This window comes from Mytilus galloprovincialis, chromosome 7 (genome assembly GCF_965363235.1).
Source record: "Mytilus galloprovincialis chromosome 7, xbMytGall1.hap1.1, whole genome shotgun sequence".
Taxonomy (NCBI): domain Eukaryota; kingdom Metazoa; phylum Mollusca; class Bivalvia; order Mytilida; family Mytilidae; genus Mytilus; species Mytilus galloprovincialis.
The window spans coordinates 9,233,178-9,259,872 of NC_134844.1; the positions used below are offsets into that span (position 1 = coordinate 9,233,178).

The following is a 26,695-nucleotide window of genomic DNA, read 5'->3' on the forward strand; positions in this document are numbered from 1 at the left end:
ATACTAAAAATATCAAAAGATCTTTAAGAGTACATGCAATCTAAGACTCACTCATCTTGCAAGCTAGATAATTGTGACCAATGTATAAGTCCGTGTAAAGATACTAAAAGTAAATAACGTCAACATTGGAAGTGTAACAAAGGTTAACCAGTTCGTTGACTGATTCAATAAAAAAAATTATCCAGGTAAAAACGACAATTAACTTATTTGTAAACCTATAACATAAAATCAAACAGACTTAGAAAAGTCCAATAGCACAAGGTCGCTATCTCTTTATGTTTATGTTTATGTCTATTTTTGATTATGTGCCCGTTGGCAGTCTTCTGAGGTCATTTCGATGGTGATACATTATATAGCGTCTAGACTAAAACCATATGAACTGCTGAGATGTATCGTCGAGTTCGTGCATTTTTAATTGTGTATTGCAGAATTCTTTTAACGTGTATAATACGTGTTTGTATGTTATAAACCATATATGAGAATTTGGGTCAAATCGGTGGACATGCATTTGGCAGCTAATGCATGTTTTATGTATACCTGTTTTATTCAATTATTGTTATATTACTAGTCTCCTATTTTCCAAAAATATAACTTTTGCAACTTAACTTGATATTGGTGTCTTGATTGATTCACAAGTAATTAGGTACAGTAAGTTTTTATGTCAATTGTCCGTAAGTTGCAAACAAGTTTGACTTTTTCACGGATACATTTACCTAAACTTTAAATAGGTTTAGGGATTGGATGGATTATAATGAGCCTAATCAGATGCAGATTTAGATACTTATGCTCTCTTTCGGCAATTTTTTCTGCTAGACAATTTTTTCAATTGAGTTTTTTTTACAATTTAAATTATTCTTTCAAGGATTGATGTGTATTACACTCGTGTTGCAGCTGCTTGTTTTTGTCCACTATCATAGTTTAACTAAGCAATGTACATTGATAAACATTAACTAAAGAATTTTAAAGTAATATAAATAAACCCAATATAGATGATTGTGAAATTATGTAACTAAACAATTAATATATCTTTCAGCCTTACTAGATAGGAATCCAACAGACATTCCTGAAATAGCCAGGTAGGCTGTATGAGTAATCACCGATAATTAATATTTTATGATACATGATCTATTATTTATTACATCACACAGCACGGTTGTTGAAAACGGTTAATTAGATTAGCAAGATATCATTATTTTTATGGTCATATTTCAATTTTGCGAATACTAAGATTGAGCCATATCAAACGTGTGTGCAGGATAAACTTTTGTATCAAACTTATAATTTAGTGGTTTTATTACAAGAAATTGTTCATTTTAAAAAAATTTTTTTTTAACGATAACAAATATTTTTATTCAATTATTTACTGCTATATAAATACCTAAGTAGCCCAGGTCGCATACTTATGGACCCCTGTTTTTTTAACAGCCTCACTTGACCAGGGAAATATCAAATGAGTTTAAAGTTCCCATAGTTACATAAGTATACATTTAAAGATAACCAATACATTTGATTTTACCTGATACGCATCACTGGCACTGTAATACATAATAATTAAAGAATTATTACGTATTTTCCAAATAGTCCATTTAAAATAAAGTATTATTGCGTTAACAATTATATTATTCGAATTATCTAAACAGATTCCTAATAGAATATCTTTTTCAACGAGTGCATCGTTATTTATTAAGTTACACAGTTGTAAATTTTTTGATAACTGTTTCTATCAATGGTTTAACATTGTTACATTGGTAAAATAAATGCTCAAGAGTTTCAATATTATTATTTTCATCACATAAGTGACATTTTCCATTTGACATACGCATTATTTGCAGTCTGTTTTCGGTATATATAATCCTGTGTATACATTTCCATTGAAATTCTTTAACTTTTCTATTAATATCCAGTTTACTGAGATTTAGCCAATTTTTTTCCCAATTTATGTACTCGCTATGAAAATTTTCCCATTTTGTTTGACATTTAGGGGTCTCAGTTATGTTTAAGTTTAACTGAAGATATTTTAAAGTGAAATCTTTGATTTTAATGATTTTGTTATCTGGATTTATAAATTCAAAGTTTTCAGAGATTTTGTGGTTTTTTAAAGTGCGTTTTACATCGTTATTTCTTAAAACCTGTATACAAGTTTGCGGTACGGCACTAGTATTTTGATTCGTGAATAGTCCGAAATACAATTGCGTTTATCTATAAGTTGTTGATATATTTCATTGCACGATTTAAAATTCATTGGTATTATCATCCCAAATATCACCAATAGTATTTATTAGACTTTTTGAAAAAGAAGAATAAAATATAGATTTTCTTTGAAATAAAATATTTGAGTTTCCAAATAAAGGCTGTTTTTTTACTTCCATTTTATTAGTTATTATACCCTGTGTGATCCTTGTCAATTTTGACCACGATTGTAAAGCGTTTTTGTAATAATGTGGTAGTTTTTTTTTTATCTCAAGACCTGAAAGGTTTGAACATCTACACAGAAAACGTTTATCTGCAAATTTTTATCATATTTTTTTAACCAAAATTTACCTATTGCATTCCAACTTGATAATGGCTTGTGTAATATCGAATATATCGATTTGATATATTTACTTTCTATCCAACTATCCAAATTGACCATCCCCATGCCCCCCTTTTTACCGTCTAAACAACAAACCTTCCGGTCTACTTGATTCATTTAACCATCCCAAATAAAATCTCATATTATCTTATTTAAGTCCTTTTTATGTTTTTCAGGTATACCTCTTATTTCTAATTCATAACCACACACTGAAATAATTAAATTTTTAATAATTAGGACTTTTCCAGAGTATGTCAATTTTCTACTTTTTCAGATGTGTACACAATTTTCTACTATTTCCAATATTGATTTCCATATTTTGTCGTTATCAATGTTATAACCATCATGGTGAATACCTAGTGTTTTTATGTTATTTGTTGTCCAGCTTATATTTTCAAAAGTAGGCCGTCTGCGTTTATTTGCGCCAATATTTATTCCCCTAGTCTTTTCGTAATTAATTTTTGAACCCGAGGACTTTTCGTATTTGTCTAATATTTCAAAAGATTTTCTAGCTTAACTTTCATTTTTTATTAAATAATTGCGTGTCATCAGCAAACATATTCAATTTGGTTTCTATTAGCTCCCCATTTTCTTCCCCGGGCTACATAATACCTGCAATGTCTTTTTATGCCCTTATTGCACAGGCCAGGGGCTCTGCTTGTTATATGTATATAAAAGGGGCTATAGGACACCCCTGCCTGGCTGATCTAGAAATTGAAAATTATTTAGAGACGTAACCATTTGTTTATATACATGTCTTAGCACGTTTTAATAGCATTTGAACCCAACCACGAAAATTGTCCCCAAAATTAAATTCCTTCATAACGAAGTCTAGCCATCCCTATTCATCCTATCAAAAGCCTTTTGTTGGTCAAGAAAGACAATTATACCCTCTTCATCCTCACTATCAAATTGAATATATTCTATGATATCCTGTATCATTCTATTTGCTTCCGTTATATGTCTGCCTTTAACAAACCCTTTTTGGTCGGGATGAATAAGGTTTGGAAGGACTATTCTAAATCTTTCTGCTAGTATTTTTGCTATAATTTTATAATCAAAATTCAATAGTGTAAGAGGGCGCCAGTTCCGTATGTTTTCTCGTTCCCCGCCCTTAAACAGTAGTGTTAAAACTCCTTCATATTGTGAGTCCGACATTGTTTTTAATTAAATATTTCTTGCGATAACGTAAAAATTCCCCTTGAATTGTATTCCAAAATAATATATAAAATTTTGATATGATCCCGTCCTCCCCTGGGGATTTATTTGTTTGTATAATTTTTTAGAATTTTCATTATTTCCTCCGCGTTAATTTCACGGTCTAGTAATTGTTTGTCGTCGTCATTTAGTTTGTTTTCGATATGGCTTGTTAAATATTGAGCATTTTCCAAATGCCATCCCTCGGAACTAAATAAATTTGAGTAAAATTTAACTTGTTCATTGAGTATTCCGTCTATATTGTGTTTATAATGCCCATTTTCTGTTTTTATTCGACTCTATAATTTATTTTTACCGTTTTGCTTTTCAAGATTGAAAAAGTAGCTAGACGATTTTTCACCTTCTTCCGCCCATTTTACACGCGCCCTTATTTTTGACGCCTCTGATTTGTTCTCATAGTAATTTTTAGTTAGCGATTCTGTTTCTGAAATCTCATTTTCAACCTCACCAGAGTTATTACTGTTTAATTTTAGTTTTTTTCTAATTTCTGCTCTAGGTTAATAATATAACTTTTTTTAGAATTTTAGTTTAATGTTTTACTTACTTCCATTGTTAATTTTTTTATTTTTTATTTTGTGACATCCCACCAATCTTGTATTTTTTCGAACCTATTTTTTTCAGTTTTACAAGTTTCCCATCAAATTTTGAATGCATTCTTAAATTCTTCACTTTTTATTGTATTTATATTCATTATCCATATACCCGGGCCTCTTTGTCTTTCATCAAGTTTTAATTTTACCGATACAAAATCATGATCGCTAAAAGGACAATTCGAGATACCAACATTGTAAACTTTATTTGAAAGACTTTTATCACAAAAGATAAAGTCGATTCTAGACTTAGAATTTCCTCTCTTAAACGTATACCGTTTGTCTTTTGGATACCTATCTCTCCATATGTCTGTAAAATCATATTGTAAAAATAAGAAAAGTAATTCCTTTGTACCAATATCATCACGAGAGTGAGAAGGATTTCTATCATTTGTTTTGTTAAGAGTACAGTTAAAATCACCTACCAAAATTTTGTAATGATCTACACTATCGTCTGTAAAATTACCAAAAAAATTATTAAATGATTCAAACAGCCGTTTCCTGTCGACGCCGCTATTGTTAGCATAAATATTTGAAATATGAAGTATGTTCATTTAAAAAAAAAATGTTTGTTCTTTGTAGAAAAATAAGTATCGAAGAAAGAGATTTTTTGCGAATTGTATTTCTGTTGTATAGAGTTGCATGTCCAGCAGTGAGATATAAGTTCAATACAATATTTCTTCCTGAAGATCTTGTAAAAACATTGAACGAAAACGTAGTTATCCTTGAAACCCTAAAAAAGGATAAAAGAATTACTCAGAGTCAATGGAGTCATCTCTTTCCAAAAAAAGGTAGGTGTGTTTCTATCAAAAGGATTTTTTGAGATCGTCGACATATCGAACCGTATCGTGTTTATCGCAAAGCATAATAAATTCTGAACGACTATCGTCTATTTGTACCTACAATTAGGGGATGTGGTATGATTGCAATGAAACAAGTCTATAATGAAGTCGAAATGAGCCGGATTACGCAATTATAGGTGACCGTATAGCTTTCAATAATTAGCAAAATGTACACCATATAGAAGACCTAAATGGGCTAAATCACATTATGATGAACAATTTAAAAAAGAACACAAACTCTTATTTGTTTATTTTTTACTGTATGTCTTGCTTAAAAAAATACGTATACTAATCATGACAATGCATCAATGCGCTTCCACTTGCAATAAAATAAAAACGAAAGCAGTTTAAATATGGGTTGTCATTAGTACATATACAAAATGTACCAATGATATTATGGAACGTTTACTAAAAAACGGAAGAGGTCTTTTGTTAGGTTTCTTTTATTAATTAACTTCCTTTTTTTCATTATCGTTTAATAGATACAACAACTTCAAAAGACTTTGAATTAAAACTGATGCTAATTCTAATACGTACACTTAAACCTACGTATGTAAATGACGAAGAGATGGAAGCATTAAAATCACTGGAATCATATCTATATACAGTGGCCCGTAGCAACAGTGGAAAAGTGTCAGAGGATAATTTTGATGACTACTGTAAGGATATATGTGCGGTGAGTTAAATCAATGTTCGTAAAATGAATATGCATATGAATCTCCTTTTTAATCATTACATGCCAATTTTTTGTAAATAGCTTATAACTGCAAAGAACAAAGATGTCCAGTAAAATGAAAAAAGCAACTCAACTGAACATTCTGAGGTCGCATTGACGTCGTGACAGACCACCATCGTTTCACGATGTTGTAAAACAAATCAAAGATCTCTAACATAAAACTTTTAAGTTTACATTGTCTTATCGGGGTCTTTTATAGCTGACTATGTGGTATGGGCTTTGCTCATTGTTAAATGCCGTACGGTGACCTATAGTTGTTAATGTCTGTGTCCTTTTGGTCTCTTGTGGACAGTTGTCTCATTGACAATCATACCACATCTTCTTTTTTAAATTATTATTTTTTAAGTCACCACCAACTTAAAATATGTTCAATTTGCCTATCCGTCCGTCCATCACACTTCAGTTTCAGTTTAGAAATGCTTTGACCAAATGATTCTATTATTGGTTTGTACAGCTTAATATTATGTTACAGGTCAATTTTGTGATTTATGCTGGTGGGATAATGAAATAACTTAGGCATTTACAAGACAACAAATATAGCATGTGGAACGTGTATTAAAATCTATACAAGAACACATAACAAAGTTGCTAAGGATGTGACGTTACATATGGAACACCAAAGTATAGCGTTGCGTTACGCGCGGTTAAAGTCATTACATTTCTCCATTTCTTCAAAAGTTCTGATCTTCATTTCAAATAAAGTGGTATTAAATAAATTAATGTTCAAAAATAAAAGTTTAAATTTAACAGTCCATATTTCACTTATGATATCTATTTTTGATAATTACAGTCCATATTTGACTTATGATATCATATTCGATAATTACAGTCCATATTTAAAATCGAACCGCATAGTCTCTAAATCTAGCAGGTGCTCTCTTGGTTCGATTCGGCATCTCTCATCTTCCTGGTGCAACCATGTGTTTGTCTCCATTCGGTTTAGTGTGCATCCAAATCCTATCTCGCCACTTACCGTTTGAGTTCGGAATGTCAATGTTATTTTCAAGTTTGAAGTGTGAAGAGTCACGAAACACTTTTCTTCCGTCTGACTTTCGCTGAGCTCCTATGCTTGATCCAGATATTTTGTATATGATATACGGTTCAAGTTCATATGCAGTTGACCATTTATTCCGTTTCTCTTGCTTGAATGAAACACGGTCACTGATTTTAAATGAATGTTCTCTGTACTTCTTTTTCTGTGAATGTTTATTTGTAACATTGTGTTTGTATTCTTTGTCTCCTTGTGCTCTTGTGTTCTTGTCTCTTTGTGTGATCTTCTTGATCGTGTTTTCGGTTTTATTGCTGTTCCTTATGTGGTTTGATTTAGCCCTTGCTGCTTTGTTTCTTATCTCTGGTATTTTATGTTCGAATTTTGCATTTCCACCCCGAATTCCTAATCCATTTGGCTGTTTTAATGTTCCATCTTCTTGTATTTGTAACATGCCTAATTCAACAAGTGTTTTCTTTCCAATAAGTGGTGGTGAATTAGTTTTCCCTTTAATCACAATTACTTTTGTTTTTATTCCTCTAGTAGCATTTCTCACTGTTGTAATGAATTCTCCTTTTACCTTTAAACTGCTTTGCAAAGTACTCAATTTCGTTTTGCTTTCTAATAATTCAGCTCCCCCTTCTGTTTTTGTATGCTCTGTACTGGTACTCGTCCATTACGTTGACGTCGGCTCCACTGTCTGGTTCTATTTTCACTTCTACATCATTCATTATAACTAGTACTGTTCTTGTTTCGTTTCTAATTTTATGTACATTTATTTTCTTAACTGCACCCAAATGATTCACTGTCCTTCCGAAAAACTCATCATCTGAATATTCTTCTTCGTCTGTGTCTTCCATTGTTCTTCTAACAGTCCTACCTTGATTTCGTTCAGTGTATCGTTGATTCCTGAATTGGTCATTGTCCTGGTATACGGATTGCATACTCGATTTGCAAACTACCGCAAAATGATTCCATTTATGACATTTGTTACACTGTTTTCCGTAAGCACCACAATCTTCACGTTGCTCAAACGAATGTGTTTTTCCACAATAGTTACAATTATTCCTCCTTTCATGTCTCATTGTGTATGTTTCCTCTCTATTTTGCATGCCGTAATGTCTTTTTTTCCTCCATTATTCGTCACTTTTGCAATTTCTCCGGTTCTTGATGCTGTGTATATATCTCTCATATCATGTATCTGCAATGTTGTATCTTCTAGCTGATGTACTTCCTGTAACATTTGATCAAGTGTCCACTTTCTGTTAATTGTCTTTTTGATTAGCGATTCATTTTCTGTGGTTTGAATAATGTGTTCTAAAATTCTGTCATCTTGATTTTCAAACTCACAATCAGCAGCTCTCTCTCGTAGTCGTGTCGCGTATGCCACTGTTGATTCTCCATTAATCGGTCTCATTTTCAAAAATACGTATCTCGCATAATGTTTATTCTTCTTTGGAGCAAAATAATCATTTAGTTTCTTCTTCAACTTTTCGTATGCATCCATGCGTCTGTCTACCGGGTCAGGTGTACTTTTCTCCAATCTAGAAATTTCCTTACCTCCATAGATAATCATTGCGTCCTTTTTGTCTTCAGGTTCTGTAATTCGAAAATATCGGAATTCTCTTTCTATCCCTTCTAGCCATTCCTCCCACTGACTTCCCGTAGTAAGATGATCCTCCGATGGTGTGAAAGGTAAAGTGCGCAAATTTCTGTTTTCTGTCACAACTGTGATTCTTTCAGCCATTTTTCTTTTTCTTTTCTTATGTTATGCCTTTACATATCTTCTCTCAGTCACTTTTCATCTCTTTTATCCTCGTCGCCAATGAAATAACTTAGGCATTTACAAGACAACAAATATAGCATGTGGAACGTGTATTAAAATCTATACAAGAACACATAACAAAGTTGCTAAGGATGTGACGTTACATATGGAACACCAAAGTATAGCGTTGCGTTACGCGCGGTTAAAGTCATTACAAATAACATCTCAGACGGGTGTGTGCCATAAGAAATTAAAAATGTTCTTACAATTATTAGGGACATATCTACCTTGCCTTACCAGTAAGCCAGGTTGGCCCGGATATTGCAATCCCATGAAGTTCATCATCTGTTAACTTTCAAAAAATGATTATAAGATGATGAACTCGGAACAAGGTCCGACCAAACGCAATTATCTTTTCAAGTATCTACTTGTATGCAACATTTAAAAAAATCAACATACCCCCTCCCCCCTTTTTCCAAACCCCCCAACCCCAATGTTACATTATATATTACATTTATTGAAAAATCTGAAGAAACAAAACCAGACAAGACTGAGATTGAAGCAAAGAATGAAGTCATATTCCAATTTGAAAATAAACACCCTCTATGTATGTGTTTTTTTACATAAATTTCTATTAATGCAGTTTTTGAGGGGATGTTGCTATGGATAATATGTGTTTCCGTGGTAACAATTGAAGTCAACAACACTTGACGATAGTAATTTAAAGTTTTCGTTACCTTTTATGTATTTTCTTATCGGTTATAAAACAATTCATGACATTTAAGCTCTTAAACTGCAATATTCTGCAAATAAAAACTTCGTTTCCAAGGAACAAATCGGTTGTTATGGTGATAAATCTAAAGAAAATCCCACGCATTTTTCTATTTAATTTGGTAAAGTAGTATCCAAACTTCATAACTACAGTGCTAACTATTCTGTATACATTTGCACTTTTCTGATAAACACCACAGAAAATTTGATAATTTCGCAAAAATGTTACATATGAACATTAATGAAAAATGCATGATTCTATTTATAAGCAGGCTCTGAATTGTGGTGATTTAGCTAATTTTTGAAAGATTTTATCACGCTTATCAACCAAAAAATAGTGTGTCCATTACCATGGCAACCAGTCATATTTTCCCACTCAAAATTATTTTTTGAGCAGGATTCATTTATTGCTTCTACTAGGCCAATTATAGATAAAATCTGAAACCCCCCATGTATCACATGTATATGGCACTCTGCCTGGTTCTTATAAAGAGCTGTACTTAAACTTTGAGAAACATTAACATATTTGAGAGAAAATATGTTTGAACCTTAGATAACATGTGAATTATGGACCAGTTTAGTTTTTTGTATTTCAATTTGCCATACTCCACTAAATTTATCTAGCTAGCAGTCGATCGATATTCAGATTTTCATCCCCAACGCTCTGCATAACACGTGTATGTGAAAGGAATGTTAAAATTTATTTGATTTGATTTTGGTGTTTTAACGCCAATTTTTGGGCTATTTCGTGGCGGTCGGTGTATAGTGGTGGACGAAGCTGGAGTGCCCGGAGAAAACCATCGACAGTCCAAAAGAAAACTGACAATCCTAGTCAATTACGATTGGAGTCGCGTGCATCCGAACAAGCGGGGTTCAAACTCATAACCTCAGTGTTGACTGGTTAGTGATTATATTAGTATCTACGTTGACCACTCGGGCACCGAGGCCTATGTTAACATTGATAACCATATGACCACCAGAAGCAGCCTTTCAATCTCTAAATTCAATTTGTATGGCTGTACTTATTATTCGCAAATTCTCCCAAACCAATAAAAGAGACCAATAACATTGTCACGGATTACAATGACATAATGACATAACTTTTACTTAAAGTATGATCATATGGATTTCAAGGATTTTCCATACATAAACTCGAACGTTATGCTTTCACATTATCGGTGTGTATATTATTTGTTTTAGCTTATTCTACAAAAATCAATTTTACCCTATCGCAAATTGTTTTAGACCGTTGATTTAATTTGTGTGTGTGTGTTTTTAATTATTTAATTTTTTGTCATGTAAAACGGAGTTTTATATAAAAACAAAATACCACATTTTTGAATATGCGGATATGAAAGTAAATTAAAACTATGCGTACGATAACAGAGTTGCAAAATCGATAATGTCGTTATTCTATAACGTACTGAAATATGTTTTTTCTTCCTTTCAGTTTCATAGTTAGTGTCGTCCTTTTCGTAGAAACATTTGACTGAGAATCTCCGATGCATGACTGGCACAAGTCCCCTCTTAGGCATTCAATGCACCCCCTTATGAGCATATCTGGATCAGCCACTGCTTATATTTCGAATATTTCTTGGGGGGGGGGGGGGGGGGGGGGTCAGTTGCAAATAGTATTTTTAATAACTTAAGGATGGAACCAAGCAAGAACACCAACAAAACAACTTCTAAATCTTTTACTGTAAGATAATAGGTACATATCATTAGTCCACAAATTAATAATATCGTGGCCCCGGATACTGTTACCAATTACTGTTATTATGATATTAAGAGGGTGTCCATGGAAAAACCAGGCAGTGGATGGCACATGACATATTTTGTTTTCAAAATTTTTTCATCTATTTCATATCACAAATTCATTCTTTCTCAAAGTTGAATTTTGTTTTTTTATTAATGCAACAAATAAAGAGAGAAAAAAATACATAGAAAGCACTGAAAATCCATTGAAAAGGGGAGATAACTCTTCATTTTGTACAAAATTTAGTTGCGTTGTTAGTGAACTTCAAAATCATTTTCTGATCCATCCACTGTTGATACAAAAATATCTTTGACATATACATCCTTTGTATGATATAAACATTGCTTTGGAAATAAAAATTCAGTGGGAAAAAAATTATGTTGTGCCACCCATATTATAGGATTTGCCTGATATTTACTTGGACAGCCTCTTAATACTTACCATCATGTATTATGTCGTAACTTGTATTCTACCAGTGTAGATATAATTTTTCCTTATAACTGCTCTGTTCTGTTTTATTCTATCGTCTACTTTTACGGCGTTGGTACCTACCTCCTCGAAGATACCTGAACGTGTTATACAATTGATTAAAAACACTCACATTGGTTACAATTCATTTTATGTCGTTGCTATGATTGTGTTTTCTTGATATAATATCATAATTAGTATTTACATTGACTAAGATATTTCACGGTGGATCAATGTTTTGTGAACTATAGAGTTTAATAAAACTTAAAGGAAAACAAATTTGAAATATGTGGATTTTATTTGTACGATTTAACCACTCATAAAAATATGCAGGCCAATTTTACAATTTGAAAAAAAAAGAAATGTTGTTTTGATATAATGAATTTCTCAATTAACACATGAATATTATAGTTATACACTTTAAACGCATAATATTACATTTCTTGAATGAACAATATAATACAAATGCAGTAGATATACAACGGTTTAATAACCAATCAATTTATTTTAAAACGTTATGATAAACGCATGTCAAATAGATTCATATAGAGTGGAATATGATTGCAAACCAAAGAGTAGATTGACAGATAAATAGAAGGTGCATATTTTTAATTCCTCGTTTTTCATTATTTATTTCAATATTTCATTAACCTTACAATACCATAAAATCACAAAGGATTTATTTGTATATATTAGCGGCAATAAGTGAAGTAAGACATTAAGCTTAAACCCTTGCCAATTAAGTAACACCATGGCATTACTTTATTGCGTTAAATTCCATGTGTTTAGATTATTCCCTGTAATCAGATGAAGTTTATTCAACCTATTACCAAACATAATTGCAGGCAGTAAGTCAACTTTTGGAAGTTCGTTTATCTTCCAAAAACATGCTAAATCGGTAAAATATTCTTATTTTTTTTTAATTCTTATTCTAACATGACGTCCTTCAAACGCTTTGAGTACACACCCGTGGTAAAATATGAAGATATTGTTTGGGCTGTTCCGATCGTACTCCCATGTCATATTCTTTTTTTATGAATGAGCTACCCGACGTCATAAAACGTTGACGTCAGAATATAAGCATTTTACGGGAAAATACACGCTTGTGAAACCGAAAATCATCACAACAATTACACCCCAGCTCCTTTGTTCTAACAGGGGTGGTCTGAGCCGGATCGTCCCTACCAGATCACCCCAGTTTGAGTTTCTTTGTTATGCATGCTTTCCTTTGTTCTGTAACTTTTTGGTGGGAATGTAGAATCACGAAAAAACTTATAATTAATCTATATGGAAAAGACTATCTATCAAAATTCACGTAGAAAAAATCAAGTTTACTTCTTTAAAAATAAATAAATTAAACAACGAAAAAGTCTACGTTGGTAAATAAGTCTTCAATTAATTTATTGACCCGAATTGTTAAGTTGGCATAAAATAGCATTCTGCATTTAAATGTTTTTTTTATGCATTATTAGCTATTATAAACTTTAGTTTATGTGCAAAAACGGATAGACACTATGGAGTTATTGAAAATCCGTTAGGAGCAGGAATCAGCCAAATAATGCGTAAAACCTTTACCGTAAAGTCAACTAAAGATGGCCCCGACATGAACAAAATGTAAAATTAACATTAAAACCAAAGGCATAATTTATAACAATGTAGTTTATGAAAAACATATGTGACAGACATGATCCAACGACAACCACTCATGACTTGGGACGTAAACAAAAGTGTGTACTATCTTTATTTTTCCGGTCATTTTGTTTGACGAGTGTTGTTAACTTTTGAAATATTTGCTGCTGAAAACTTATGTCTAACTTAATCTATTTTGTGTTATAGTTTTTTGTATCCTGCCTTTCAACCTTGCAGAACAAGTGTTCTTATTATATATATAATTTTATAACGCAAGGATTGTGATGACTCGAAGTTACACCACATTGGAACTGTATTGATACATTATTAAAAATATCCATTTCATTATACAAAATTGGCTATTTCTCAATGTTCACGCGTAATTCGATATTTAAGTCCTTCGTTTCTCCTCTAATATGCGTTGCGGAACATATTGACTATATACCTTTCGTTCATCTCTTGGTAAGCTTTCGATTGAGGTATAACATATATCTGTAATTAGGGGCTGAAGGGTCATAGCAGTCCATTCCATTATTCAAAATATCCATTTCAGTATTCAAAACTGGCTATTTCCTCATTTTTACGCATATTGTGGCATTTAGGTTCTCCTTAAACCCTCTTATGGGCATTGCGAATCAGGATATAGCTTTAGTGTCACAGTCAATTTTTTTCATATTTATTTCACTATTCACCGCTTCAATTTGAATAATGAAACATAAACTATTTTATTATTCATTATTCATTTTTTAATATTGAATAGTGAATAGTGAACTATTTCATTATTCATTATTGAATAATGAATAATGAACTATGAATAATGGACGTACTTCAGCGCGGTCAAGCACACGGCCTATTCAATGACACACATATACAATCTACTTGTGATGGTGAATATGACCGTGGAAAATATTTCCTTATCTACAATTTTAAAGAATTATATGGACTAAACGCCTTTTTAAAGGAATTAATTGCTGTATAAACTGGACCAAGTTACTCACAGGCATATGAAAAAGTCCTTCGGACTTTTATTTGTTTGTGAGTAAATAAATGATGACGACGCTAAGAGCTGGTCAAAAATTGACAACTGAATCTAAGTTTTACCAGTTACATCTTCTTTGCATCTGTTTTATTGGTTATGGGTTTTTGTCAAATACCCATCTTGTCATTTCACTTCTTAAACTAGATTATTAACATTTAAGCAACAAAAAAATTCATGAATCGATGCGGAACATACATTTCAATCCGAGAAAACTAAAATCAAATACCCAAGGCAAAAGTACTGTGGCCAAGATAAAAACGAATGGACAACAACTGTTATATTTCTGACTTGGTACAGGAATTTTCAAATGTAGAAAATGGTGGATTGAACCTGGTTTTACAACGCTAAACCTCTCATTTGTACGACAGTGTCATTAAACTCCGTAATGTTTACAACGATGCGTGAACAATACAGACATAATAAATAAAATAGTCAAAAATATGGGTACAGCAGTCATCACTGTGTTACAATTTTAAAAGAAACAATTTTACAAAAAACAAGCACAAAGCATCTATCAAATTAAAAAACACATTCATTGCTTCACGTGTCTGACGTCAGAAAATGTATACGTCACAGGAAGACATTTTTTCATTCAACGTTTATACAATACAATTTTATAATTTCACATGGGGAATGATGGTATACATGGTTTTAACAAATCAAAAGTATGTCTAAATTAATTTCAGGAATAGACCGAGATTTTAAATTGTACAGAAGTTCTTTGGAATTTATAAGAATCTACAAATAGTTAATACCACTACGCGATTAAAATAATATTGTCGTTTGTCGTTCAACGTATTTTCTAATTTATATGACAGAACTATAACATCATGACATACAATAGAACAATAACATAATGACGGGATCTTTTAAAGTACAGAACAGTCACGTTATAAGAACCAAAGAAACACAAAAAGTCGCATACAAACACATTGTGTACAAGTACCGAGCCACGTCACATGGATATCACAGAAAACAATCCAAACAGTAAAAGTGATATCAATTACGGAATATTTATCAACATGGTTTTGGTACCATCCGTTGAACTTTTTTAGAAAAAGGACGAGATGTTCTTTGACATACCCCAGGTTCATTGAGGGAACCAATAATTTACAAACATTTTCCATGATTACATTGTATTATTTCTTCCATTTTGTAAAATAATTGTAAAATGAGCAAATGTTTATAGGGAAGGAAGAAGTAGTAAAACTTGTTTGTCCAAAGAGCTAAACAGAAAACGATAGCTTGAGTCAATCCAACCAAAATAAGATGGAAACAAGTTTTTGACACAAATAAGGCTACGCACCGTCAATGCATAGGTTAAATCAGTCCACTTATTATATGGAATTGTAAGATACGTTTTTTGTGCGTTTAAATAATCTCTACAAATGATTAATAGCGAGAATTCAATTAATAGTCATGATAAATTAATTTTTTTAAAGTTAATAAAGTGGTTCTTATGTGAAAAATCTCTGCGGGCCATGTGACACCAGTAGACGTCATGCTGGAATGGTAACGGATTTTTTTCTTCAGATTGACAGCTTCTAACAGCGTGGCCAAACATAGCAGTAATTGGATTGTCAATATGTATTTTTTTTTGTAATTATTTTATTTTTGATGATGAAACATTTGAAATTACAATCTACAATATTCGATACACATTTTAAAAATAAATTAATACTTGATAAAGCAATTAAGTCATATGGATATAATAAGATATATATATAAATATTACAAAAAGATTTTGTTAATTAATCAAATGAATTAAATAAAAGCTGCTTCCAACAAATATCATTTCTGATCCATTTTTACTTTTTGTACAGGGGTTAAGAAACATACAGAGTATTTTTTTATATTAATCCAATATTTTAAATATTCTACCCCACCATATTTTGTGGGGGATATGTTCTTACATCTACATTTGTATATACATATAATATTTGAATAACAACAAAATATTGTTACTGTTTTACTGTTAACAAAATCCTCAGACACACCTAACATGACTTCTTTTGCACTGAAAGACAGGAGAATGCTATAATTTTTAATCCAATCTATAATGGATAGCCAGAAGTTTTGTGATACATATCATTCCCCAAAAATGTGAAAAATATTTTCTTCAATTTCTGAACAAAGAGTACAAAGTTCAGTTTCTTTTAATTTACATTTCAATAAAAATGAATTACATGGTAGAATCCTATGAACAATCTTAAATTGAAAGTTTTGCAAAAAAAGAGTTTCTGGTTATAATGAAGGGCATGGAATAAATAGCATTCCAATCCTCAATCTGCATATTTAAATCTTTTTCATTTTTCACGGGAAGATAAAGATAACACTTTATTATTCTCCAAAAGTAATGTATAGAAAAATTTACAAAATTTTGGTTCCTTTTTAACTTTATCTATTAATTCATTTTTAAAATTTTCCAGTTTTGAACTACCTTCTATTATACTTTTCCATCTCTTTGGAATCGCACTTAAAATACTATAAAATTCTACAAAATTAGTATTTATATCATACTTTTTTTTTAAATTCATCATATGAGAATAATGTATTATTATCTGACATCAGATCATTAACGAAGAATATACTATTTTCAACATATTTAAACCTCAAAATCATCTTGCCATCCATTTTGATGTTCGGATTCAGCCGTATGAACTGGGTCAAAATTTCAGTATTGTTTTCAGCTTGAAGCTTATTTTTTAACTTGGAAAAATTTACCAGGATATCATGCCAAAATGGATTAACTTTTTCTGCTAAATAAAGTAAACCTTCTTGACTTAAGTGTAAAATCTTGTCCCCCCAAAAATTTTTGTATATAACTAAGAAGCAAGACTTTCCAAGGAGAGTAATTTTGGGGGTGTAATAATTTATACAGCCAAGACATTTTTACACTATAGCAAAAATAATAAATATTAGGCATCTTAAGACCACAATCACAGTGTTCGGACATTATCACTGCCCTTTTCACTTTATCAGGTTTTCATTTCCATAAGAAGTTAAAAAATATATTCTGAATCTCCTTCAAAACCCCTTCTGGGGGGTAGGAAGGACAGTCAGAACTTGAACCAAAATGGGAAGTGCTAAAATCTTAATAACTACAACCCTCCCAATATATGTTAGTTCTCTATAAGCCCAAGTATTGAGTAATGACTTGATACTGATTATCTTGGCTGTAAAATTACATAGAGTTTTATCCATTTTAGCAAGCTCAAACCATATACCTAGTAGTTTAAACCTCCAAGAATGGCTCCATACAAGATTTTTTTCTGGCAAAAGTTTTTCCATACTACCCTTTTTTGACCCAATCCATACGGCTTCGGTTTTGTCAACATTACACCTTAGTCCAGCACATTCTGAAAATTTATCAAACAAGTATAAACACTGATTTAGAAATTTTTGGTCACCATCCAGGACTACGGACGAATCATCAGCGTATTGACTCAACAGAAATTCAGAGTCATTTATTGTTACACCCGCAACATCAGGGTCATTTTTAATAGCTGCACTTAGTAATTCTAGCACTAAAATAAATAGGTAAGGAGACAGAGGGTCCCCTTGACGGACCCCCCTTTTTAATGAAAAAAATTCTGAAATATAACCATGATTTAACACTGCATTAGCAGCATCACAGTAGCAAGCCTTAATCCAATTTATAAATGTATGGTCAAAGCCATAAAACTGCAAAGCCTCATATAAAAAAGACCATTCGACTGTGTCGAAAGCTTTGTCGAAATCGACTAAAAGCAAAAGTCCAGGAATGTCGTCTTCTTCCATCTTTTCCATCAGATCATAAATAAATCTTGTACATTCGCCAATATACCTACCTTTAAGAAAACCTTTGTGTGTTTGACTAATTCTGTTTACCAAGACCTTTTTAAATCTATTTGCTAGACTGGCTGTAGCTATCTTATAGTCTACACACAGCAGTGTGATAGGTCGCCAGTTCTTAAGATAAAATTTGACTTACCCTCCTTTGGTATACAGGTAATAAGTCCCTGTCTTTGAGTGATAGAGAACTTTCCCTACTCTTAAGCCTCATTTAAACATCTAACTAGTGGTAATTTAATATCATTCCAAATTTTTTTATAAAATTCAACAGTGAATCCATCTATACCAGGTGATTTAGAGTTCTTCATATGTTTAAGAGAAGACAGACATTCCTGTACTGATAAAGGTCCTTCACATGATTCCACTTCTTCCTCAATAGGTTTTGTAATAAAAGGATTGTCATGCTGAAGAAATGTGCTCCGGTGAGTTTCAAGTAACAATGGGTTAGAACTAGTATACAATTTTTTATAAAATTGTTTTTGTTCATTTCTAATAATACATGGATCCATTATCTCAGATTCGTCCTCCAGAATAAGTTTGGGAATAATTTTTTCTGTATAATGTTTTTTTTTCCAAATTACAAAAATAGTTACTTCCCTTTTCCCCCTCTACTTGCTATCTTGCCTTTGCTCTTGTAATTATCCCTTTAACATTTGTTTTCTCTTATTACTTTTAATTCTAGTTCCAACCTTCCCTTCTTGGTGTACTGATGGCAAGTTATTCTCTATGAGTTTTTTTTTATTATCTAAAAATGATATCTTGTATAATAATTCTTTTTCTTTATTATTTTGTTCCTTTTTCCGGAAAGACGAAAATGAGATTGCAGATCCACGAACTTTCATCTTAATCATATCCCATAAAAGCTGATAGCTTATATTAAACTGTTTATCCTCTGTCTCAATAACAATAGATGGATCAGACTCATATTCTTCAATGACAGTTTTGATATCCCCTTTAACTTTTTCAATAAACTCAGTTTCCTTCAAAAGACTGTTATTAAATTTTCATGTACCCTTCCCTCTAATTTGGCTTGAAAATTTTTAATTAATAAGTACTGGAGAATGATCCGATCTATAACTTATTCCTATATCTGATGAAATTACACATGCTTCTATATCAGAGGTAATCATGAAGTCGTCCAAACGACTTTGTTTGCGATTTGGACCCCGTCATGAGTACCTCTTTTCAAAAGGGTGTTGCAGGCGCCATATATCTAATAAATCAAGGTCATGCATAAATAACCTCATGTATCTTAGTTTTTGACTTGGGGTTATTTTCATTTCTATAATATAATGTGTCCATCTCATAATCTTGAACAACATTCCAATCACCCACCACTACAATTTACGAGTTGCCAAAGTGGGATATTTTGTTTTTTATGTTGTCAAAAAAGGTTGGTTCATCATTATTCGGTCCATATATTGCTGCCAAAGTTATACGATAGTCCTGAATGGTGATATCTAATATAACAAAATTACCGGACAAGTCTATAGTTTCCCCATGGATTTTAAATTCAAAAGTATTTCTGAAAAGAACAGCTACCCCTCTACTTTTACTAGAAAAAGAACTAAATTTCCCCAAATATCCCCATTCATGCAGCCATTGTTTTTCTTTTTCAGATGTTCTATGGGTGTCTACTAATATAATTATATCATATAAGTCCTTATATTTTGTAAATATATCAGTTCTTTTAACTGTTTCTGATAAACCCCTGCAGTTTACACTACCAATAGTTATAGTCGACAAGAATAGCTTAAATAATAATAAATATAAATATCTATAAACCCAATATATCCAAGCAGTATGAACAAACCATACACATGTGCATCTATATGTAAAAGTGTTTTCCCAATGTTTCAATTTTGTACTTAGAGTTACCCCCAACCCCCCCAAAAAAAGTGTCGAAAGCATCATAGTATAAATAAAATGAGCAAATATTTTTGTGCTAAAGTAAAACTGAAAGATATATCAAAAAAGTTCTGTGAAACTTCATTTTGTACCTCGATTTGCACGTTTTAATTTTAAATTTGTGTATTGTTCATTTTTAAAAGAGAAGATGTATACCAAATAATAGCATATAATAATAGTCAACATGTTAATTTATAATCCCCATGCTAAATAAAAGAAAATAAAGTAACGAGAAAAAGAAACGTAAAACGTCGACTGTGATCCTAACAAGTCTTTCATCTTGTGTTATAACAAATAGCTACATGCACAACGGTACAGGCTCATCCCCAAGCTGATAAATACAAATTTTGTTTTTCTTTTAAGTTCTGAAAATTTCTCAAATTGAGAAATGTTGTTTGATTTGCCGAAAAGACAGAATGCATTTGTGTTTAAAAAAGATCAAACTACAAAGACCTTGTTGATAACGTAACTTTAATTAATCAGGATTTGATTGAATTGAGTGATTACGATTGGCATTACCTTAGTTGACAATCATCAGACAATTATTGAATAAACAAACCAATTATAGACTAATGATTTGGTTAAACAAGACATTATGATGAGTTAAAGTTTTACGGTTCCATTGGACTGTATACAATAACACTCAGTTTCGTATCGATTTAAAATAGTTCTTTAACTGGTACTCCAATACTTCGCTTACCTGTTGTCATCCATCATCGACACTTTTTGCAAATTCCGTTTATACTCCTCAAATTTGTCACAAATTCCTCCATATAGTGAATGTAGTTTATTCATATTTTATTATGGGGCCGGATCGACTTGGGGACGGATCGACGTGGGCCGGATCGACTTGGGCCGGATCGACTTTGGGCCGGATTGACTTGGGGCCGGATCGGTTTGGGGCCGGACGACCGGATACCAAAAAATATAATAACAACAGAGCATTTTTACCAACACAGGTACATGCATGCATACAATTGAAGAAAAAAAAAACACATACAAATATACACATACACATGCACCTTTAAATCCTGATACACGAACAACCATCTATATATACAATTGAATTAAAATTGATGACCCCATCTTAACTGTACATGTACATGCATCTTTTATTTCTGTGTTACATGTATATTGTATTTATCCAGAGTGAAACTAGCACTTAAACATTTATTGTATGATTAAAATGTATTGACAAGGGTTTCATTTTATAAGTGTAGGACACATTTATAGTTATAATTTATAGGTCTAAGAGACATTTTAACGGTTCATTATTCACACAGAGAACAGATAAGATTTTACTTCTATATCCAAGAGGAGATACATGTAGTATTCGGAGTATTTTTTCATATCAGTGAAGTGGCCCGGAAGTTTTTTAATCGAAGACCAGATTGAAAACCGATTACTTCTTACCAAAATTATTAAAAAAAAAATGTGTATTTCAAATGTGCAGTTTTTGTTAATTCTCTACCGGAAGTTTTGAAACGGATAGAAAAATTAAAGACGAATACGGAAATAGACCTTAAATTCCGTAAAAAAAAATTATTAGGTATGCCACTCCCTGAATATACAGGCTACAATGCAAAGGTTCATACTTTCAACTTTGGTGTTGAAACAATATAAAAAAGAACGACATTTCTACAAGATATAAACAAATGATAAACGACAATAAACAACTTTAAATAAATGTAATGTAAGAACCTGTCATTATACGAGCTATTCTTATGAGCTCAGTTTCTGCCTTATGTTGTCATAAATGTCAAAACGATGCCGGTCCCCCTTGCTGTCAGTGCCATATATGTGACCGTTGAAATACCACGCACTGGTGACATCCTCATGCAGGTATAGTCTATTTAGTAGCCATTGGTTCAATTTTCTAACATCGTCAGAGATGCGAACTTCTAACTTCTCATTGATAAGTTTTCTATTTTGCAAAATAGAGATTTTCGATTCCATGCGCATAAATTTCACAAGAATTGGTCTAGGTTTGCCGTGTTTTCCTGGTATCCTGTGTGCTGCTACAATCTCTGATGGTTCAATTTACACCCAGTTTACTTATCTCATTAAAAAAGCTATGAGGCGATCTTTCCCCCTTTTTTTCTGGAAAGTCAAATATTTTAATATTTTTTTTCCTTGAGTATTGTTCATTCCAGTTTGACAATTCCATTGCTTCGGTTGCACGTTTACCCGTATTTTCAATCTCTTCTTTCAAAAGCCTGTTTTCTTTGTGAAGGTTTGCGTTTTTTTCTAAGATATTCGCATTGTCAAATTCTACACTGTCTATTCTTTTACTTAGTCTAGATACCTCTGACTTAAAGTGCTGTTCTACCTTTTCTTTATTAGTTTGAATTTCAACCATTATTTCTTTTATAAGTTCTTTCTCATCTCTTTTTTCATTTGGGAAAGCAAGCTTGTAACTGTTTCAGTGACAATCATTTTAACATCTTCTTTTTCAATATATTTTTCATTGAATTCCTTATCTCATTTAATTCGGTTTCGATGCATAAACCATGATCGCCATCGCTAGATAGACATGTATGCGGGTGTTTTGCAGATTTTGGTTTTGCAGGTGTTGAGTCATTAAATACAGAGTCATCATTTTCCTGTGTAGCAGAGAGGTTGCCAACACTAGCTGTCGAAACAAAGCTCGTAATTTGTTGTTGTTGCGTCATTCTCGGCTTACGAGATATTTTAATGTTAATGTATGAACAATATATAGTTATTTTATAAAACTTGCTTTGTTTACAAACAATTTACGATCCAGTTTTCGAACTATTCTACCGTGAGTTTTATTTACTCAATTAAGTCACTACCAATATCTATATTTAGAATGTTTTTTTTCTTTTATCCGAAATTCAAATGGCTATTAAAGTATCTTTCTTTGGTAAATGCATCAAAATTATTATTCAGAATGACTCACATATTATTACTAGAGTTTCTAAAGTCCAAGAAAAATCATATACAGAACTGTAAAACTTCAAACTAGCACAACAAAACATCGGAGCGTCAATACCCTCGATTAACCACAGACGCCATATTTCTTGTCAATATGTATTTCTTCAATCAATACAAGGCGATTACATAAACTACTTGACTTGACTTAGGCCGTGTTCACACCAAACGCCATGTACAGTAAACATGTTTACAATTAGTTTAATGTACTGTACACTGGTTTCACATTAAATTTGTTCACATCTATACACCTGGTTTAGTTACCTGTACATTAGTTTTGTTCACACTTATAAACTATTTGTCATTTAAATGTTCATAACATAAAATCGAATTAAAAAATTTTGGACAAATTTTCTAGCAGTGATGAAAGCCATTTTGATGATTTGCACCTATTTTAAAGATACTAAAGAAGTCTCCATACCAGAGGCGGATAAAGGCATTTTTAAAATGAATGGGGTTCCAAACATTGATCGTCCAAAAAAGGGGGTTCCAACCCCGGAACCCGCCCCCATCTGAATCAACCAATAATTACGAAATACATCACGTAGGTTACAAACGAAGAAGACTGATTGAGATGTTTAGGGTGTTTTAGTAATGCATTTATGAGTGAATCGTTGATTCAGAGGCGGATTTAGAGGGGTGCAGGGTGTCCGGTCCCCTCTTTTCTCGAAAAATTTTGGTTTATTATATAGGAAATCACTGAAGCATTACTGTATCGGGCCTCTTAGGCAGTCAGAATTTCTGGCAAATATTTCTGTGTACGTCATTTCGGGAAGACGTTTTAAAATGAATTATGTGTTGGTCAATGATGATGCTTTGAGTCTGGGTAAGGGTTTAGGGAATGACCATTCAATTAAAAAAGGGGGGTTGTTTCTCCCCTAAAAAATAATCTGATTCTGAAATTGATGAAAAAATATTCTGTTCAATGAGGACATTTTTTTCTGTAACCAGATTTCCCCATACGTTATAGTGTTAAATTTTGCGCAAAATTATTTTATTGATAGCTTTGAAAAACTAAATGAAAATGCTATGCGCGAAAGAAAATGTATTCTGTGTCGAACATAAAAACCATTACTCCTTCCCGCATGTAGTTGAATGGTTCCTCCCTAATAAGGCTACTTAAAAAAATATATATATAACAAATCATTTAATATATCGAGTTCAGAAAAATAATTCGGTAAAAAAAATACGTAATTCATTGTAATCAATATCAATTTTATTAACAAAACCTAACAAAACGTTTCTTCTTCAAATAGACATGGTAAAATGCATGTTCTAAATACCTTGTTTTGTGTACACTGAACCACACAAGTTCTACATTGACTATCGACTGCATGTAGACAAAACATGATTTAAACTACATGTAAACATTGAGTTTTATCAATGGAAACGTAATTAGGTCTTTCCACCTTTCCGTGGAAAGACCTATTGGATTTCTTCTGATTATTAATATTATTTTTTTTTTCTTCCGCCAATTTTTTTTTCCTTCACAGTTTTTTTGTTTCGCAAGATGTCGCTTAGACATATGGTATATGATATCGAACAGTTATTACGCTTTTGTAACTGACACCGCGTAACCAAAATCTTATCTCCCCAAACACTGTTTTTCTTGTGATCGCTTGATATTCGCAACCGTATAAGAAACCGACAAATTTATTTTACCAAATTGCTCGTTATATCCTCAGGATGTTCTGTTTTATTTTGACTGAAGCTATCCGGAGACTCCATATGAGAGTTATCCCCCTTTTGTATATGATATAAGTGATTTGCATTTCTAACTGGTAAACCATAAGTGATAGAGACCTAGGGTCTTTTGATTTGAGATCCTTGGTCCAAAAAAATGAAAATTAGGTAAAGGTCAAAGGTCAAGGTTATATTCTAAATTTTGATTTTGGCCTATTTTCACTAATTTTCATTAACCTAATAAGATAGTGACAAATTATTTTTTCTAAATTGTTAGTTGCGACATGTCGTAACTTATATATTTTGGTTTAAAGGGTGCGTAGACATAAAATGGTAGTTTTTGCCCCTCCTATATTTAGAATTAAACGTAAAGTGATATAACTCATTAACTATACATATTACAGACCTTGGGTCTTTTGATTTGGGGTCCCTGGTTTATGAACTTGAAATATAGGTCAAGGTCATCAGTAAATTTGACGTTCTAGATTTTGACCTTTGCTCAAAATTCATATTTATACATCATTAAGCCATAGGAACTGACATTTTCCACTGAATTTTAATATTTTCATATCAAAATAGATCCTTATTGGTGGAAAGACCTTCAATTGTTCTCTGAACAATTGGTTTTTAATTGTGTTTAGTTTACGTGTGAATTACACTAACACGTCACCGAGTTTAGGTCAATGAGAACACGGCCTTAATGTGCTTTATTTACGATGTTAGATATTATTGTTACTAAATACTGGCTTAGGTGACATAAAGAGGTCATATAAAGTGTTATCGGAGTTTACGGTCTATTTTGTTAACCTGCAATTTGAAAATAACGTATCAGAATTTCATTAGAAATTATAACAGATACTTGTTCATTGCATGCGGTTATGCACTATCTCTTAAAGTTTCATCTGCTTGATTTTTTTTTTCGTATCAAATCATGGTCTTTTTTTAGTTTTCTTGTATGAATTGTTTTCTATTTTTTATTGCGGAGCTGTTTAAAGCTAACTATGCGGAACGGGTTTTTGTTTATTTTTGAAAGCCGTACGTTTACCCTTACTTGTTATATTTACTTCTATGTTTTTGGTCTCTAGTTTTTGTGTTTACAACAATACCACATGTTTTTAATTTCAAATGTCATTTATGTATACACTTTTTTTAGATGATTTAAAACACTTTTCTGAACCAGGAGAGTACAATATAAATATATATATTTAGTATAATGATACTCAGCAAAAATTATCATATAACATCTATTTTAGGCAATTATCCTGATGGGCGGACATTCATACGGGAAACGATTTACAAACATCTGCTGCTTTCTACATACCGATACTATGGAATATCTACAAACCTTTTTTCCGGAATGAACATATAGGTTAATGATATTTTCAATTGATTACCATTGAAAGTAAAACAAAACCAGTGGTAAACACACTGCATGCGTTGTTGTCCAGATACCGCAATTAGTCTAGGTGGCTGAGTCGTCTGGAGCGCTCAACACAATGATATTCGAATAGCATAGTGTCGATTATCAGCGACAGAAAAACAAATATTTGCTTCCGCAAATATACATCGAAGATTTAACATTTTGTGCTGTATTTGAATTAGTTGAATATATTTATAACCCAGATGTCGTTCTTATTTTATGCTAGATTTTAAGCAATCTCGAAAGAATTGATGTCATTTAACTAGACTTAATAGATATAGGAAGATGTGATGGGAGTGCCAATGAGACAACTCTCCATCCAAATAACAATTTAAAAAAGTAAACCATTATAGGTCAATGTACGGCCTTCAACACGGAGCCTGGGATCACACCGAACAACAAGCTATAAAGGGCCCAAAAAATACTAGTGTAAAACCATTCAAACGGGAAACCAACGGTCTAAGTCTTTTTATAAATTGGTATATCTGATCTTAGTACTTGTCGGTAACAATTAAAAGGAGCAA

The 26,695-nt window shown here is 32.1% G+C and overlaps 1 protein-coding gene across 1 annotated transcript in view; it reads left to right on the forward strand.

Annotated features, from left to right (window-relative positions):
- The window catches only part of LOC143082264 (uncharacterized), a 42,656-nt gene extending 16,290 nt beyond the window's left edge, over positions 1–26,366 (forward strand). The window contains exons 7-10 of the mRNA XM_076257865.1: positions 1,034–1,076; positions 4,963–5,171; positions 5,705–5,898; positions 26,005–26,366. Of these exons, the coding sequence (XP_076113980.1) occupies positions 1,034–1,076; positions 4,963–5,171; positions 5,705–5,898; positions 26,005–26,112 (554 nt within the window). The 3' untranslated portion in view covers positions 26,113–26,366. The remainder of the gene's footprint in view (positions 1–1,033; positions 1,077–4,962; positions 5,172–5,704; positions 5,899–26,004) is intronic.
- Positions 26,367–26,695: the final 329 nt, after the last annotated feature.